The sequence below is a fragment of the Ictalurus punctatus genome, chromosome 21, assembly GCF_001660625.3.
Source record: "Ictalurus punctatus breed USDA103 chromosome 21, Coco_2.0, whole genome shotgun sequence".
Taxonomy (NCBI): domain Eukaryota; kingdom Metazoa; phylum Chordata; class Actinopteri; order Siluriformes; family Ictaluridae; genus Ictalurus; species Ictalurus punctatus.
In genome coordinates, this window is record NC_030436.2 from 8,012,005 (window position 1) to 8,029,815 (window position 17,811).

At 37.8% G+C, this 17,811-nt stretch overlaps 2 protein-coding genes across 2 annotated transcripts in view; both read right to left on the bottom strand.

Annotated features, from left to right (window-relative positions):
* Window positions 1–668: 668 nt before the first annotated feature.
* klhdc7a (kelch domain containing 7A) lies at window positions 669–4,575 on the bottom strand. Its single transcript, XM_017450973.3, has one exon. The coding sequence runs from the start codon at window positions 4,427–4,429 to the stop codon at window positions 2,060–2,062; it is 2,370 nt and encodes a 789-aa protein (XP_017306462.1). The 5' UTR covers window positions 4,430–4,575; the 3' UTR covers window positions 669–2,059.
* A 6,570-nt stretch (window positions 4,576–11,145) lies between these two features.
* The window catches only part of igsf21a (immunoglobin superfamily, member 21a), a 268,718-nt gene continuing 262,052 nt past the window's right edge, over window positions 11,146–17,811 (bottom strand). The window contains exon 10 of the mRNA XM_017450972.2: window positions 11,146–12,547. Within this exon, the coding sequence (XP_017306461.1) occupies window positions 12,471–12,547 (77 nt within the window). The 3' untranslated portion in view covers window positions 11,146–12,470. The remainder of the gene's footprint in view (window positions 12,548–17,811) is intronic.

Genomic DNA, 17,811 nt, shown 5'->3' on the forward strand with positions numbered 1-17,811 from the left:
TGATTAACTATCACCTGGGAAAAATGCTTTAGGAAGGCAGGAGGATCACTTCCAATGAACATGTGAATTGAACATGTGAAGTCCATTTGAATTAAGAAACATCACTGATTTATTTTCTTCGTATTTTACAGTTGGGCCTGTTCACTATCCCTTTGCTGTGTTTTTCATTTTGGAATGTAATTTCGAATCTTCGGAGCATTTTATCACTAATTTTCTATGTGGGAAGGCAAATGTCTCTTTTTATTTTTGTGAGTGTGTGTATGTACGTGCACGAGAGAGAGAAATAAAACCGATTTTATTTGCTGAGCCATGTTTATCAATTTATCCAATAACAGCCTGCAAATTCTATTTCTTGCCCAGATTTGGATGCAGGGTGGATATAATTTGCTTCGTTATTGTCCCAGAATAGCCTTGCTGAGCCATGCAGCGTTCAAATCGTCCATGTGTGCTGGGGAAATGGCTGACTCGTTCAGGAGGAGATTCTGAAGGGACCTGTCCAAACTCCCATCCCATTAGGTGTTTAATTACAACAAATCAAAGTGTTTAATTATGCAATCAAGGACGGTTACATCTGATGGTCAACCAGCTGTGTCACACCTTTTGCTGCTGTCTGAAAACGCAGATCAATTCTGCAGCCCTTGCTAGTAGGTCCTACATTTTAACTGTGCTTGTTTTTTTTTTTGTTTTTTTTTTCCTCTCTCCAGTTTATGCACAAGCAGTTTAGAATCTGTTGACTCATGGTAAACATCCACATGATGGTGCCATCGTTACAGATCATGAACAAGTGAGCAGGCAGGCATGGTACGGTATATCATTCAGTATTTTTTTTTTCTTCTCAGCTTTGTTTGAAAGTCCTTGTCGTGTTTTAAACCATCAAAGAATTGATCACATGTATTTATAAGGTACATTATAGTCCTGGCTTTATTATTTCATTAGCATAATTTGAACAATTTGCATTAAACAGCATAGCTAAACAGCATAACTAAGCTTATTTTATAGTACAGAAACCTTCCAAGCACATCATATAAGTTGAACACAGAATATATATACACACACACTCAATATAGTAAGTACATTGTTTATAATATATAATATTTGATATATTACATGTATAATATTTACATGTGACATACAGAAAGTGAAATTTGACACTGAGTATTCTGAAAATTGAGATGGTCTCCTTGTATGCATATGCACAACTCAAGTTACATGAAAAGATATGAAGGTTAATATTAGGGTTACAAGGACGTTTTGAGAGATGGGAGGTAACCAAAAAACAGGGAGGCCCTGTGAAATCCCACACGAACAGTAATCCGAGCTCAGGACTGAACCCTGGAGCTATGTGGCAGTAATGCTACCTACTCTACACAGGCTATCCCTCATGAGATTATGTTGCTGAAAATATATTATACTTTTGAAAACTTAAAATAGACACAGTCAGTGGCAAAACTAGTATTTGACAGCATTAGCCTTACTTCTTTCAGCAGCTTTCATTTGACTTACCTAAAAAGTGATAAACATAAAAGTCAAGACATTGATGTCAATGAAGGACAGTGGAAAAAAGGCAGCGTTTGTTAATTTATCCTTTTGAATTATTCACGAGTTCAAGTTCTCAAATGGGCGTGAGAGCAAAGTATTCCATCCTTCATAAATCTTGGAAATGACGAGCATTTGTGTTATTCATTACAGCAAATTGCAGCATGGCTCCACTCTACATATTGATTAGCTGACATTTTGCTTATAGCATTTTGGAGCAGTATATTCGAGTGAAACACTTTAAGCAGTAGCACTAGACATTAGCAAGATTTAAGAGTTTACTTAGACCCAAGAGTGGACTGAAAAACTCTGATAACAAACAGCTCTCATTGGAACGGCAGATTTATCTCACTGGGAGTGCACACTAAATCTGATCTAGCTTTACAATTACTGGCTTTAATAGCCTTGATATTTCACTTCGACTGCCACTGATTAAGACAACTGTGCATTCCAGTAACTTAATATGGTCTCCAACTATGAACTCTGAGTGCGTCAGTCTTTTTCTCGGCTGAGCTGACTGAACTCAAACGCTGGTTTGAAGACTACTTTTATCAGGCAGGGCAAGAACAAAAGGAAATAAAATACCCTTAGCTGCTGTGAGGATTTGTAAATCATCTGCCACAAAGCCTGGAGATTTTTCATCAGCTAAGAACCTCATAGTGAACTGCCGACTTACACAGTAGATGACGTCATCCATAGCGATGCACTGAAAGGTGGGGCAGTGGGGTATTTGCTTGGAACAGCACTCATACCATAGCCTGGCCACCACGTGGTAGCGATACACACTGATCCCTATGTAAGGGTTAACATCAAACCGATAGAGGAAGCTCCGAACTGCTACCATTTCTGTGGTCCTTTCTTTGCTGCCTACAATCAAGCTCTGTCTCCAGACATCAGTTTTGGGGTTGTAACGCAAGAGTGTATACTTCAGAGTGCCACCAGAAACAAAGAGCTCACCGTTACAAGCTGTAGCCCGATGAGCAACAGCAAAAGTTTCATTGGGCAGTGGTGCAACAAAGGTCCATCTGTTAGTCCTGGGGTCATAACGCTCCACTGTCGATAGACACTCCCCTCCAATGGCGTAGACATGGTCCTGTAGGGCTACGAGCTTGCAATGAGGCCTGGCCTCATTCATTGGACAGATTTCACTCCAAATGGAGGTCACAGGGTTGTAGCAAAACACTTTCCTTGATGGCACTGTCCGTTGGAAGCCTACAGCTACAAACAGGTAGTTGTCCATGGTGCACATTGCACAGCCCTTGGATAAGACTTCTTGAGGGATTTGGCACTGAAGGTGCCAGGTGTCTTTGTAATCGTCATAGTAGTAAAGTCCACTAGATCCTCTAACAGTGTAGGAGTCTGTAGACTGTGATGGACTTCTGGCCCAATCTGGGGAGTCCATGTCTGCCACCATGAGGCATCTTCTGCCTCTCTTGCGTTGTCTCTGGATCTGGTCTCGCTCACCTGCCCTCAGTCGACCGTACAGGTTTGGATCTCGTAGGACCTGGAAGTAATTGTCTGACATAACTCTCAGAGCAGCCTGCTGAAGAACATCATGTCCATGTTTCTTGGCGAGCATCAGTGCTTCCAGACAATTGCCCAAATGAAGTTTTCCAGTTAAACTCTCCAGTTCTGATTTTCCTATGTTCTCTACAGGAAAATGAAGAAACTGGGCCCTAGCCACTGTTTCCACTTGTGGATCCTCAGAGGATTTCCAACCAAATTCTTGTATTTCTTTAGGTGACTCTGGGGAGTTTGTTGAATGCTCATTTAGAAGTGCTGGTGAGCGGCTACGAGTCACTGGAGGGGGGAAAGGGATCTGGAGTTCTGACTCTGTAGCAGCAGCAAGATAACTGTCCTTGCGAATTAATCCATGTCTCAGAAGTCTTCCAGTTTCTGATCTGATTGGCGCTTGAGACACCCTATCTGAGTCATTTGAGAATTCCAGATCTCTTATGATTAAAGATGAAGGCAAGGGACTTGGTGTTCGGGGTTTTTCCATTACATTGGACAAAGTATTAGCTTCATATGGTCCATAAGTTGGACTCATAGAGTGGGTGGGGCTTAAATCTGAAAATGACTGTGAGGTTGTCTCGACAAAATAATCATAAATCTTACCACGAACTGCAGTGCTTCGATCACCGGGCCCCTCTATTACCAGGTCAGCATTCTCCACTTTGATCTCTGCCTTTGACTGGAAACTGGAAAAAGTACCAGGATGACCCATATTCTGCATGAGCTCTCTGCCAACTTCAACTCCTCCATCCAGTTTTTTTAGCTGGCATGGTGAGCGACGTCCACTTGGACTTGTTGCTGGGTTGACATGTAAACCAGGTGTCAGTAGAGTCTGTCCTGTTTTGCAATCCTTGACCTCTCTCTCTGCCTTATCCCAGAAGTCCTCCATGTTATGTTCCACGCCAGGGGAAGGTGAGGAATTTCCCTCTGTATTCGTCCTAAAGTCCTCAAACTTTGTATCCGCTTCTGTGTTGCGTTCCATGCCAGAGTTTAGCAAGGAACTTCCCTCTGTGCTGGTCACAAGGTCCTCAAACTCTTTATTCTCTTCCTTTTTAACCATGGCATCTGTGTTTTGTAGTTGAAGAATGCCTTGCCCAAAATCCACAGAGGACTGCCTAGACCGGTTTTCTCCATCATATTCCCCTTTCTGGCTTTCTTTCAGAGGTTCTAACACCGTTTTGCAAGGGATGCAGGTTTCAGGACTTGGTTGAGTGCTCCTGGGAGGAGGGAGTCTCTTCTTGGCCCGTGTTTGACCTCGAGCCCTGGAGCTGTAAAATCGGAAAACCCAGGTGACAAAAAGAATAGCAGCAGCAGACACAGTCAGCTTGGCCAGGAGCTGCATGTCAAAGCGCACTCCCAGCAAGTCCGCTATTGGCATTTCTGGTCGAGCAGGTTTGGCAGTCAGCTGGATATTTAGTCCTTGTTTGGGATGCTGAACTTAGTGCATCCCAGCCTGTGTGACTTGACGATGAATGCAACTACAAACTGTCAGCTCTCTTTCTATTGTCAATGTGGGATAAGGAACCTGATACCTGCCCTTGTTGAATTTGCATGCTGCACATGCAGTGAGGGCGGGACCGTGGGTGTTATTCCACCTGGTGCAGGCAATTGCTCTAAAGCCACAGCTCTAGAGCTGATAAAGGCCTGTCTATTCACTTCTGTTGACTTTGAGTTATTTGCAGATGACACTATACACGTTCTCTATTTTTTTCAGTACTTCAAACCATAAAATTTCATAAGTTATTTTTGCAGTTTAATTGATCATAATATTTTCAATGTGCAGAAAATAAGGATAGTTTGTCATTGAGAAGTGTTGTATTCTATCTGCAGATTATTAAAGTAATGAACATACCTGAGGTACTACAAGCATATGGGTGTTGGGTATTTGCATTTGTATTAAGGGTGGAGATGGCTGATATAAAACATTAAACACATACAGAAGTGCATAGTCCAGGATGTAACTGTTTGCACAGTTGTCTTTGCCAATAAATCATCAAGAATTATAACATGCCTGAAATTCTCCCACTGTTTTTAAGTTTTTACTATCTTACATATGCAAAGGCAAATTAGTCAATATTCTTAAGCTAACCTTAAAAAATAGTATACTTTTGACACTATAGTCATCTAAGACTGCTGTGGTGAACCTGCCACACTTAATTTTTTGAACATTGTGGTGCTTTTTTGCAACCTGATAGTACTGTTATGTAGATGCTCTAAAGTAACTCGAACCAACAAGCACACTTGAATAAGTCTGAATAATTGATAGTTACACAGGCCTGCTCCTTCAACCCCTTAGCTCTCATATGTCAACTGGAGAATTTTGGTGGATTGAGAAAGGATTTGGCAACATGTTTGCTGTTTGATAATTACAATAGGCCAAGCAAATTTGATACCATACCTGTTTGCATGAATCATTGACATTTCTTTATGAAACATATCTTAAATTGCACTTTCATGGTATAGTTTTGTTTTTGTTACATTGCCCTTTTGTGATAGAGATAAAATACTATAACAGACTCTGTGTTACAATGCATTATAAAGGTCTACAAAGAGATATTATATTGCATTATGTACCTAACATCATGAAGTCTTGAACTTGTGCTTTAAAATGTGCTCTGCATGTAACTAAACTACTTATATTTATACAGGCTTATGGCAGTCATTATTAGGTATCGTGTAGGCTACGTGACATCATAAACCTACAGTATAATGCTTTATGAACTATGAACTTATAGGAAGTACTGCTTGTATGTCATAATGCATTGCCCTATTTGTGATAGTGATAAAATTCTATACTTAAGTTTGTTATAGTGCATTATAACTTGAGTCTCTTTAATATTCTTATGAACAAATGCTATTGCATGTTATGTAAACTGATGCTTGTAGAAATGCTATGTATGTACCCATAACTAATTACATTAATACAGAATTAGGCCAGGCAGTATAATGTATCATGTAGGCTATATGACACATATGTAGCATAAGCATAATCTGACATTAATAATGATTATATTTGTGCATTATAAAGTGCTGTGACACAGGTCTATGCCAGACAATTATAATGTGTCATGTAGACTAAATGAGACTTTACAAATGCATATAAAGTAATAATGTGTTATGAGTACTGGATTCATTAAGCTGTATAATATTATAATGCATTACCCAGTGCATCTACAACATTCGTATTTACAGTGCCCTCAACTAATATTGGCACCCTTGGTAAATATGAGCAAAGAAGGTTGTGAAAAATTGTCTTTATTGTTTAACCTTTTGATCTTTTGTTAAAAAGATTCACAAAAATTCTGAAAAATATATTTGAAGTATATTCCCATTGATATTTATTTTTTTTTAGTACACCTGGAAATGTTTTGAATGAACCTGGAATTGGACATGTGTCTATATCGTCTCAACACACTGTGAAGAGGATGGTTCAAGTGGCTAAAAAATCTCCAAGGATCACAGCTGGAGAATTGCAGAAGTTAGTTGCATCTTGGGGTAAGAAAGTCTCCAAAACTACAATCTGAAGTCACCTACACCACCACAAGTTGTTTGGAAGGGTTTCAAGAAAAAAGTCTGTACTCTCATCCAAAAACAAACTCAAGCATCTTCAGCTTGCCAGACACTACTGGAACTTCAAATGGGATTGGGTTCTATGGTCAGATGAAACCAAAATAGAGCTTTTTGGTAATAAAGCCCAGAGGTGGTTTTGGCACACACAGAGAGGTAGCCATATGGAAAAGTACCTCATGCCCACGGTTAAATATGCTGGGGGCTCTTTAATGTTTTGGGGCTGTTTTTCTGCCAGAGGATCTGGACATTTTGTTAGGATACATGGCATCATGGACTCTATCAAATATCAACAGATATTAAATGAAAACTTGACTGCCTCTGACAGAAAGCTTCAAATGGGCTGTGGTTGGAACTTCCAGCAGCACAATGATCCAAAACATACATCAAAATCAACACAAAAATGGTTTACTGACCACAAAATCAAGGTCCTGCCATAGCCATCCCAGTCCCCTGACTTGAAACTGAACTTGAACTGAAGAGGAGAGTCCACCAGCATGGACCTCGATTCTGTATGGAGAAATCGTCTCAGATCCGCTGCCATGTATTCTTCAACCTCATCAGGCATTATAGGAGAAGACTCAGAGCTGTTATCTTGGCAAAGGCAGGTAGCACAAAGTATTGACTAAAAGGGTGCCAATAATTGTTGCACATGTATATTTAACTTTTTTTGTGGAAAAACCTGTGTTTTGTTTGCAATTGTTTGATGTCTATAAGTCTTTTGAACAAAAGATGAAAAGTTGAAACAATAAAGACAATTTTTTCCCCAGCCTTCTTTGCTCATATTTACCAAGGGTGCCAATATTAGTGGAGGGCACTGTATATTCTCATGACAAATGTTAGTACAATACATTATGAATGATTCATATAAATTATTAACAGATGTTGTATGCTATAAAGTATTACCCTGTTTGCGATATAAATACAGCACTATATGAAAATTATGCTTTATGAATGTCTACAATGTTCTCAGGGAGAGATAATATAACACATTACTAATGCTAGCATTATGTAGTCATATAATAATTTCATTTATAATGTGCTATGCATACAACTAAAACTAATTACATCTATGCAGGTTTATGCCAGGCATTATAAGGTGTCATGTTGACTATATGACACATAAATGCATATATATATATATATATATATATATATATATATATATATATATATATATATATATATAGTACATTGTAAGTACTGTATTCATAGTCAAGTTGTCATGTATTATGTTGTAATATATTACCCTGAGTGTCTACAGTGTTCTTATATACTGAGATATTAAAAATATTATATAGTTATCTAACATGACGCCTACTGTGCAGTGTTCTTATGACCAGATATTTTAATGTGCTATGTGAACTAAAATATAATTATTAAATTAGGTATTTTGATCATTTAAATTGTGCTATACATGTAACTCTAAGTGCATTTATACAGGTATTATGTAGGCTATATGACACTTTATAAATATATATTTACAGTATAAAATACATTATGAATAACAGATTCATAGGAGATATTAAGAAAAGTTCTTTTCCATAACGTTTTACCCAGTTTGTGAAATAAGTACAGCGCTATATGAAAGTTGTAGTGCATTACGAATGTTTACAATGTTCTTTTGGAGAAATATAATGCATTACATAACCTGACATGAAATAAATGAAATAATTATATGATTTTGTAAAGTGCTATGCATGTAACTAAAACTAATTACATTTATGCATGCTTATCCCAGGCATTATAAGGTTTCATGTAGACTATATGACATGTTATAAATGCATGTAACGTTTTATATTTCCCGGATTCATAGTCAAGTTGTATGTTATAATGCAAGGTTATAATGTATCATGTATTATCAAGAGCTCCTTAACCCCTTCAGAAGACTTACTTTCCTTTCATTTTTTCCTCGAGGACATCATTTGCATCGGCACTCAAATAACCAACACAGCACGGTAACTTGTGTTACTCCTTTCCCAACATTTCCAACAGATGCACAAATGACATCATTTTAAAGACAAAGCCATTTTAAATTGAATGCTTCCTAAACAAACTCCAACTGGAAATTACATGCAATAAGTTCCCTTTTAAGTCTGTTTGAGTACATGTTTTGTTCTCGATAAAAGAACAGTACATAGTGTGCATTCCACATTCAATCTTGCTGCATATTCTCGTCATAATGGGCGTTTCAATCTCCCCGAAGCTGTGGAGGAAAACAGGATATCACTTGTATGCCTTTCTCACACGAATGTGATCATTCTGTAAACAAACTATCTGTGCTGGATTTATTCAGACCGAATCATTCAACCATTAAACTACGATTTGAGCACTATTCTAACGCTTTTATTGGAGACGACGACTCTGAGCCTTTCTGTGAATATCAACCAAGATATGAAGAGACCCAGAATGTACTGCAGGGCCTGTTTGAAATGGAGAAGGCATTGAAATGGAACAAATGCTTCAGAGTATGACAGGAGGAGGAAAAAGAAGAAAAAAAAAAAACCAGAAGCTAGGCTAGCCAAATCTGTCAGAATGATCACTGAACAAAAGCATTCTTCTGTTCATAATGCTCTTAAGGCAACCAGGTTCACATCAGAGAAATGTAGGGAACTTAAAAAAAAAAAAAAAAACTAACCCAAACCAAAAATGGAAGAGAGGCTATTTTACTAAGCTCATATTTAACTAATCTCTCCTCCTACCTAGGCTTCAGTCCTAATCTTTTAATACATGTTGTGTTTAGAGCAGCTTAAATTGCAATTCAGGATTACTTTTCATCACGAAGGCAGCATGGAAGATGAGTAGCAGAAGATAAACTTTTGCAAAGCGTTCACATGAAACTTTATGAAACATTTTACTTATGCCCAGGGTGGTTTTCATGAAGGCAGAAAAGATGTTTTTTGTTGTTGTTATTTTGATTTTACTTTTGAAGCACTTTAAGACGAGAAAGTTGACTTTTCTTGAAGGGGACCAGCAACTAATTTTGGATTTTGTTTTACAGAGCTTTCAATAATGCAATGTTGAGTCCATTTGAATCGAACCCTGTTGTGGTCATACCTTCAGTGTGGGACTTTAGGCAGGTAAGAACACAGCAATGACATTCAGTTGTGCACCAAGCAATCTGAACGAGGTGGTCTCAGTCCACTCTCCACTCCCAAGTGAACTCTGATGCGATTTGATGGCAGCAAGGAAGCCGAATTTGACTTGATTTGAATCAACCCTACCTACAGGAAGTGAACCAAATATGCCGTGTGACTTAGGCTGCAGCATTTGTTTTGTAGATGTGGGCTGCTGAACTGACCCAAAGGAAAGTGCTGTAAGCACTACAGACATGTGCTGGGTTCTGGATATTTGTACTGATGAAAAAAAGAGAACAAATAAATACTGAATGTGATACACAAAACAAGTAAAAAAAATTAGCCCCAGACATTAGCACCAGAATTGCTAATCACCTTACAAATAATATAAACATATTAAATCTGAAGTGTTTCCGTGTTTTAATAACATTACTCTAGTGACGACCTTTATTACTCTGTAATTTTGAGATTATGAGAGCATTAGCTTCTAGCTAGCTAGAATTATATTAGCCTACATTACACAAGACATTACAGAAAGCAGAAGTTTTTTTCCTTTCTTTCTTTTTCTGGAGGGTTAATCATTTTCACATTTACACATTTATGATGTTGAGAAAGGTTGATAATGTTACAAACAAGTTAGGACTAATGACAGCATGTTTGTCCAAACTTGACACTTTAATCGGGCCCAGATTTGTGCCGAGACACGGCAGGTGACATCATCACAATGCGCATTCAGCCAAAGTCCTTTTTGATTCATGTGTGTCGAACAGGAGTACAGCTAAAGGTCTTGTTTACCAACAAACGTCACCGTGAAAGACAATTTTGTGCAATTACAATTTCGCCAATTCAAGTAGATTTCCTCAAAAAAAAAATCACAAAGAAAAACCACTCTGAAATCACGTACGGACTCTTTAATGTTAGCATAATATTAGAGCATGTGTCTGCTATGAAAAGCTAACTAGCAGAGAAAACTAGTAGCTAGCTTTTAGCTTTTTTTTGTCCAATAACATCCTCCCATAATCCCCAAATTATTTATATTAAATTATATTTCCACTTTCTTTTCATTTTAATTTCTTGAGGAAAATGTTAGGGTGAGTTTGAATCGTTGGCATTGGTGAAAAAAAATTATCCGTGATGAATAATAAGTGGCCTATGTGGGGTTAAGGTTATTTTTTTCTCGCTCCAACACAAACATTTTACACAGAAACAATTCCATAAATGTCGCACACAGGCACAAGGATTCATGAATATGTTTTAAGGGCAAATTTCTGACATATGCATTGCACAAAGCTGTCAGTTAAAAATAAATAAATAAATAAATAAAAAAGTACAGTTCCTATATGACAATAAATAAAGGCGTTGGTGGAAGATGCAAATGGCAGTGCGAGCCCAGATCTCGCCGGTCAGAACAAACAAAAAGTGCGTTGTTGTATGAGCACACACAGCCATGTCAAGTTGATCATCTCCATGTTTTAATACAGGTGATATGAAACAAATACAACAACCCTGTTTACACTCCTTTGAGGAACAGAGGAATGGGAGGAGGGGGATAAATGGTGAATAACATGATCCTAGCAGTACCTGTTAGGAGAGAGTTACATACTGTACACGATGCAGGTCACTGAATATATTATGCAACAAGAAAAGGGGGGAGGGGGAAAGAACATGTGGGTGAGAGCAGAGCGAGGCGACAATGCCGCCACTGTAACAGATGCAGAAGAGGAGAAATCGCCAAACGTCACATGCACCACAACCTGGAGAAGAAAGGCAGACGTACACTATGTTAAGGATGTGTTTTCCTCTTATTTCAAGCCTGCCGTCATGATGCACAGGTTTGAGGGAGCATTAAATCAGAATAAGGGAAGTCTATTTAGTCTTTTTTTTTTTTTTTTTTTAACTGTCCTTGAATAAAATTCCTTGGTTATGATTCCTCAATGATGGTATTACTGAACTGGGGATGACCAAACATGTATAAGCAATAAAGGTTTGCTAATCTCCCACCCATCACCCCTCAACCCCCTTATATCTCTGAATTTCATATTTTTTTTAATATACCTCTCAGTATTTACACGGATGTACACAAAATACATTTAAAAAGAGGGTCTTCTGTTTTACTTCTCAAATAAAATCTCACCAGTTCACAGGATTTGTTTTATAAGAGTCTTTTTTTTTTTTTTTTTTTTTTTTTTTACATTCCAGCCATGAGCCATTCAAGAAAAAAAAAAAAAAAAAAGAATGGGGGGGAAAATACTGTGCTAAAACACAAAAAATGGCGTCCAAAAAGAGGATGTTTGTGCTCGAGTGCAGTATAGTTGTATGGGTGGATCAGCGATTATAGTTTCTGTGTTTCTGTTTTTAGTCTTTCCTGATCATATCGCAGTCCACTACAACCACCATGACATCATGAGTTCGGCTCAAAGAAGAAAGAAGCCCAGGTTTTTTTTTTTTGTTTGTTTGTTTGTTTTTTACTTTTTCTTCTTTTTTTTTTATTGACAGGTTGAGACGAGACACAAAAACGAGGTATGGACAATACAGAAGGTGGAGCTTCTTCTTACATTAGGAATATCTTTTGCTTTTTGTCGTTATAATCACAGATGTCGTCATCAGGTTCTTACAAAAACAAAAATGAGGAGAGAACGTGGCACCTCCTGGCGATGTTGCAGATGTCCTCTGAAGACAGTCCCAAAGTGTGCCAGGGTGGGAAAGTGTGTGTGCTTGGTCAGCGTGGACGGACACGTGGGTGTGGGCAGTTGTTGTTTTGTTTTTTTTGAATGCTCATTTCAGTCTGATAGTCAGTATGAGGACGAGGGGCAGCCATATCAGTCCGTGTGCGTGCAATCTGGGACCCCCACCTGCGGACAGAAATATGTGGTGTTAGCATTAGCATATCCAAAACTCAATAACAGAGTTAATTTCCTGGTTTAAAAAAAACATTTGGTAGTAATTTAGTTGTATAACAATAAAAGACTGCTAATTTTTAGGCGATAAAGCAACACCAAAAGTCTTGATGCATTTCTAACAACCTGGTTTTTTGGTTGTTCAAATCTTGTTACACTTCTACCAAATAAATAGGTGACATTGTTTAATTAATCATTAATTTCCAATCTATAATTTCAATGTTGTTACTGAGAGAGGTCAGAGGAGCATGGCCAGATTGGGTTGAGCTGATGATACAGCTAGGGTAACTCTAATAACCGTGGTGAGCAGAAAAGCATCTCAAAACATACAACACGCCAAATATTAAGGTATATGGGATACAACAGCAAACCAGTTGTCAACCGGTTTTGTATGTTGTGCATTCGGAGATGCTTTTCTGTTCACCACGGTTGTAAAGAGTGATTATTTGAGTGAACGTAGCCTTCCTGTCAGCCTGAACTAATCTGGCTATTCTTCTCTAACCTCTTTCATCAATAAGGCATTTCTGCCTTCAGAACTGCTGGTCACTAGATGTTTTTTTTTTTTTTTTTTTTGTCGTTCTGTGTAAACTTTAAAGACTGTTGTGTGTGGAAATCTCAGATCATTGGTTTCTTAAATACTCAAACCAGACCGCCTATCACCAACAACCATGCCACATATGGTCAAAGTCTCAGAGATCACGTTTTTTCTGATGTTTGATGTGAACATTAACTGAAGCTTATGATCTTTGTGTATCTGTATCTGTGTGTTTTAACGCATTACTTTGCATTGTCACCAGATAACTGGCCTGACTGCATAATAGCACGAATGTGCAGAGGTACAGGTGGCTGGCGAGCATATAATATTCATAAGTTTTACAAAACACGTCCTGAATTTAAATAAATGGTCAAAAAAAAAAAGGACTGCTACACTTTCTTGACGCTTTTTCTACACAAAAACTCATAATAAAAGTAACTAAAGCATGGCTTTGGGTGCTTTGGTCCGCTGTAATTTAATTCCAGAAAGAGACCTCTGAGGAATAAAAGATCACGTGGAAAATGTCTCTCTTTCTGCATCGGTGCTTTTTTGAAGTTATAACATAGAGGACAAGCAGCAAAGTCCAGGCGGCTTTCTAAATCCTCCGATATTTCACTGTAATTGCCTAATGCACTGAAAGGGGCTTTTGAGTGAGCAGTGCACTAATGCTAAGTGACCATAAGCACAACCCCAACACATATTACAACATTTTCATGATGCATGCAGAGCCCACGAGTGACAGCAGCGTTCTGTCACCTGTGTGAAAAGTGCTTTTGACTTCAATTACTATTATTATGGAACAGACACGTTGCTACAACTGCATGTTCAGGGTCTGTACTCTTTATCTGAAGTAAGATTCAAGCCTTTTACAACAATTTCAATGTTGATAACAAAACTATTTATTAAAAATATTATAAATATCAACAATTAACCTTGGCTATAGCTAATATTTAATTACTACTGTCATTATTCATTTATTTGGTTAAAAATTCTGCCAAATGCATAAAAGCTGTATCTAGGATTTTAAAATGTTTCTAAACTCATTAAAGTGCTCATTAAAGTCTGGAAGATCCAACCATGACCCATTTGAAGCTTTCTGGCAGAGGCAGTCAGTTTTTCATTTAATATCTATTGATATTTGATAGAGTCCATGATGCCATGTATCCAAACAAAGAAACAAAAAAAAACAGCCCCAAAACATTAAAGAGCCACCACCATATTTAACCGTGGGCATGTTCTTTTCTTTTCCATATAGCTACCTCTCTGTGTGTGCCAAAACCACTTCTGATGTTTGTTGCCAAAAAGCTCTATTTTGGTTTCATCTGACCATAGAACCCGATCCCATTTGAAGTTCCAGTAGTGTCTGGCAAGCTGAAGATGATTGAGTTTGTTTTTGGATGAGAGTAGAGGCTTTTTTTCTTGAAACCCTTCCAAACAACTTGTGGTGCTGTAGGTGACTTCAGATTGTAGTTTTGGAGACTTTCTTACCCCAAGATGCAACTAACTTCTGCAATTCTCCAGCTGTGATCCTTGGAGATTTTTTTGGCCACTTGAACCATCCTCTTCACAGAGCGTTGAGACGATATAGACACATGTCCAATTCCAGGTTGATTCATAACATTTCCAGTTTACTGGAACTTCTTAATTATTGCCCTGATGGTGGAAATGGGCATTTTCAATGCTTGTGCTATTTTCTTATAGCCACTTCCCATTTTGTAAAGTTCAACAACCTTTTGCCACACATCACAGCTATATTCTCTGGTCTTACCCATTGTTACGATTGATTAAGGGAATTTGACCTATGCGTTAGTGAGTGTACAGCTTGTGTAACAGTGTAAATTTGAATGCCAATGAATGCCAACATGAATGCCAACATGTACTGTGACATACTGAAGCAAAGCATGATCAGTTTGCAGTATTTCAGCATGATAACGACCCCAAACACAACTCCAAGACGACCGCTGCCTTGCTAAAGAAGCTGAGGGTGAAGGTGATGGACTGGCCAAGCATGTCTCCAGACCTAAACCCTATTGAGCATCTGTGGGGCATCCTCAAACGGAAGGTGGAGGAGCACAAGGTCTCTAACATCCATCAGCTCCGTGACGTCGTCATGGAGGAATGGAAGAGGACTCCAGTGGCAGCCTGTGAAGCTCTGGTGAACTCCATGCCCAAGAGGATTAAGGCAGTGCAGGAAAATAATGGTGCCACACAAAATATTGACACTTTGGGCCCAATTTGGACATTGTCACTTAGGGGTGTACTCACTTTTGTTGCCAGCGGTTTAGACATTAATTGCTGTGTGTTGAGTTATTTTGAGGGGACAGCAAATTTACACTGTTACACAAGCTGTACACTCACTACTTTACATTGTAGCAAAGTGTCATTTCTTCAGTGTTGTCACATGAAAAGCTATAATCAAATATTTACAAAAATGTGAGGGGTGTACTCACTTTTGTGAGATACTGTATATAGCATGTTGTCTGTCCAACCACAGAAATTCAGCCTCATTTCAGACAAACAAAAAAAAATGAATAACAACTAAGAGCAAATGGGTGAAAATACTATATGTCCCCTTATGTCCCTAGAAAAATCAACAAAAATTAAAAGAACATTAAAAAAATAAGATTTTATGAAATGACATTTCAGCCACTAGAATTTGGATTTAAATATTGTGCCATTTTTTTATATCTGAATTTTATGCTTTAATTTGCAGTTACACATCAAGTTTTGAAGTTGAATGAAACGAGATGCATGAACAACATATTACATTTAGTTAATCAAATTCAAATTAATTTTGCGGGGCATTTACAGTAATTTATTGGCAGCTGTTTAGCTGAAATAAACAACTGGATCTAGCAATGCTTGTGTTTCTGAAGCTCTGTGAAGTAGCTAGCACTGTATAAAGTTGTATCTTTTTGTGTTTTATACACCTGTGTGATTAACTTGAAGTCAAATTCATTTTTACTTAAATTAAAACTTATTTACTTACCTTTTCAAATTATGAAATACAAATTCTATTTGCAATGCAACCTTAAAACCTGATATGCAAGTTTTTTCCAAGGAGACAAAAAAAAGTGTTTTTTTCTTTTTCTTCCTTACTTGTTGTCTCTTTAACACCAGACTAAATTTTCCTGCCAATTTATGCTTCACTGACAGCCAGAACTGATGATGTAAAGTTAATGAACAGGTAGATATTATAGTTACATCATAGTTAGAATTTGGACTCATGAAACACTTTTGTTGTATACTACATGATATACAGTATATTATATTTCCGCTTAAAAACAAGCATTAGTATTTTATACAAAACTAAGCAAAAACCTAATAGGAAGGATTTTTAAAAAACAATACAAAACAAAACAAAACAAAAAAACCCAGTAATTAAAAAAATTAAGCATTGTTAAGACTTTGTACCATCAGTACAAACCCTATATATGGATGCTCCCACTTACTTTATAGCTATGTGTGTGCTAATGTATGACTTAATAAGACTATTTTTGCTGCACAGGCTCATGTACAATGTCCTATCAGGGCCTTGTTCCTACAAGCTATTTGCCTTGCATACGAGGCTGTAGGACGACCTGATTCTGTCCCTACATTCATGCACCTGCTCGCGGCCGCATTTGCATATTCAAATTTATATCCGCGGGTACCAGAGGGTAATGTGAGAAAGCGAGAACTAGACAAAGAACAAGACAAAGAGAGATTGAGGGAGAAAGAGATATAGAGATTATTTCTGCTCTTAAATCCCTCATTTTTACATATGGGTCTATAAGCAATTACAAATAAGCCAGTGAGATTTGCTCAAAAACTGTAATTCATCAGCCGCTCGCGGTCACTCAGTTTTCAGTGTTTTTCACTGGGATTGATGGCTCATATATGTGAAATTACAGGAGACTGCACAGCTTCACGAGTGCTTTTTAAAAAAAAAAACCTCCAGCCTAAGTTATACGAAGCGCGTATAGCGTTAATACATGAATATGAATCTGTGAAGGTGAAGCCCTACACAGTTTCATGTAATAACATCATCATGAAAACCTGCTGTGACATCTAACACTGTAATGATAATTACATGTTCTCTGAACCTCAGATAATGTCAGAGTAATCCTTTCTATGAATACATATGGAAAAGTAATTACACTGTAATTAATAAATATCAACAAATGTCACAGTGTTAAAGCTACGTTCATGCACACAGCAGGATTGTATCTCTGAAAGTCGCTGTATTATGAAATCACCAATAGGCGTTCCTACTACTGGGTGCCCTAGCAACATTTATCAGTGGGTGACGCAACTAGCATTCCACTTTTCACAACCAGCCAGTTTTTTTGCCGCTAAAATGAAATATTCTGAGGGAGATCATTTAAATATAAAATTCACCAGTGTATATATGAATCCTATCCTACAAGATAAAGGAGAAGCAGTGTGTGCTCTTTGCCATTGCGGTAATCTATCTGTGATGAAAGCACAAGCGCCGGACTCTCCACGAAACAATTCGGACTTGCAGGCAGAGCGGCGGCACACGGATCACGTGCGCTCTACTGTCTTCAGTCCCACTGGTAGTCGCTGCACCAAGGTGCTCCAAATTTGCATAAAGTTAAATTTATAGTTATAAAGACTTATTAATAATTCAGATTTATTTCTAGGTCCAATTAGTGAATTATTTTATATTGTTGTTAATAGT

Bases quoted from the DNA above. Each gene is read 5' to 3' on its own strand.
- klhdc7a (XM_017450973.3), bottom strand. From the start codon at position 4,429: ATGCCAATAGCGGACTTGCTGGGAGTGCGCTTTGACATGCAGCTCCTG.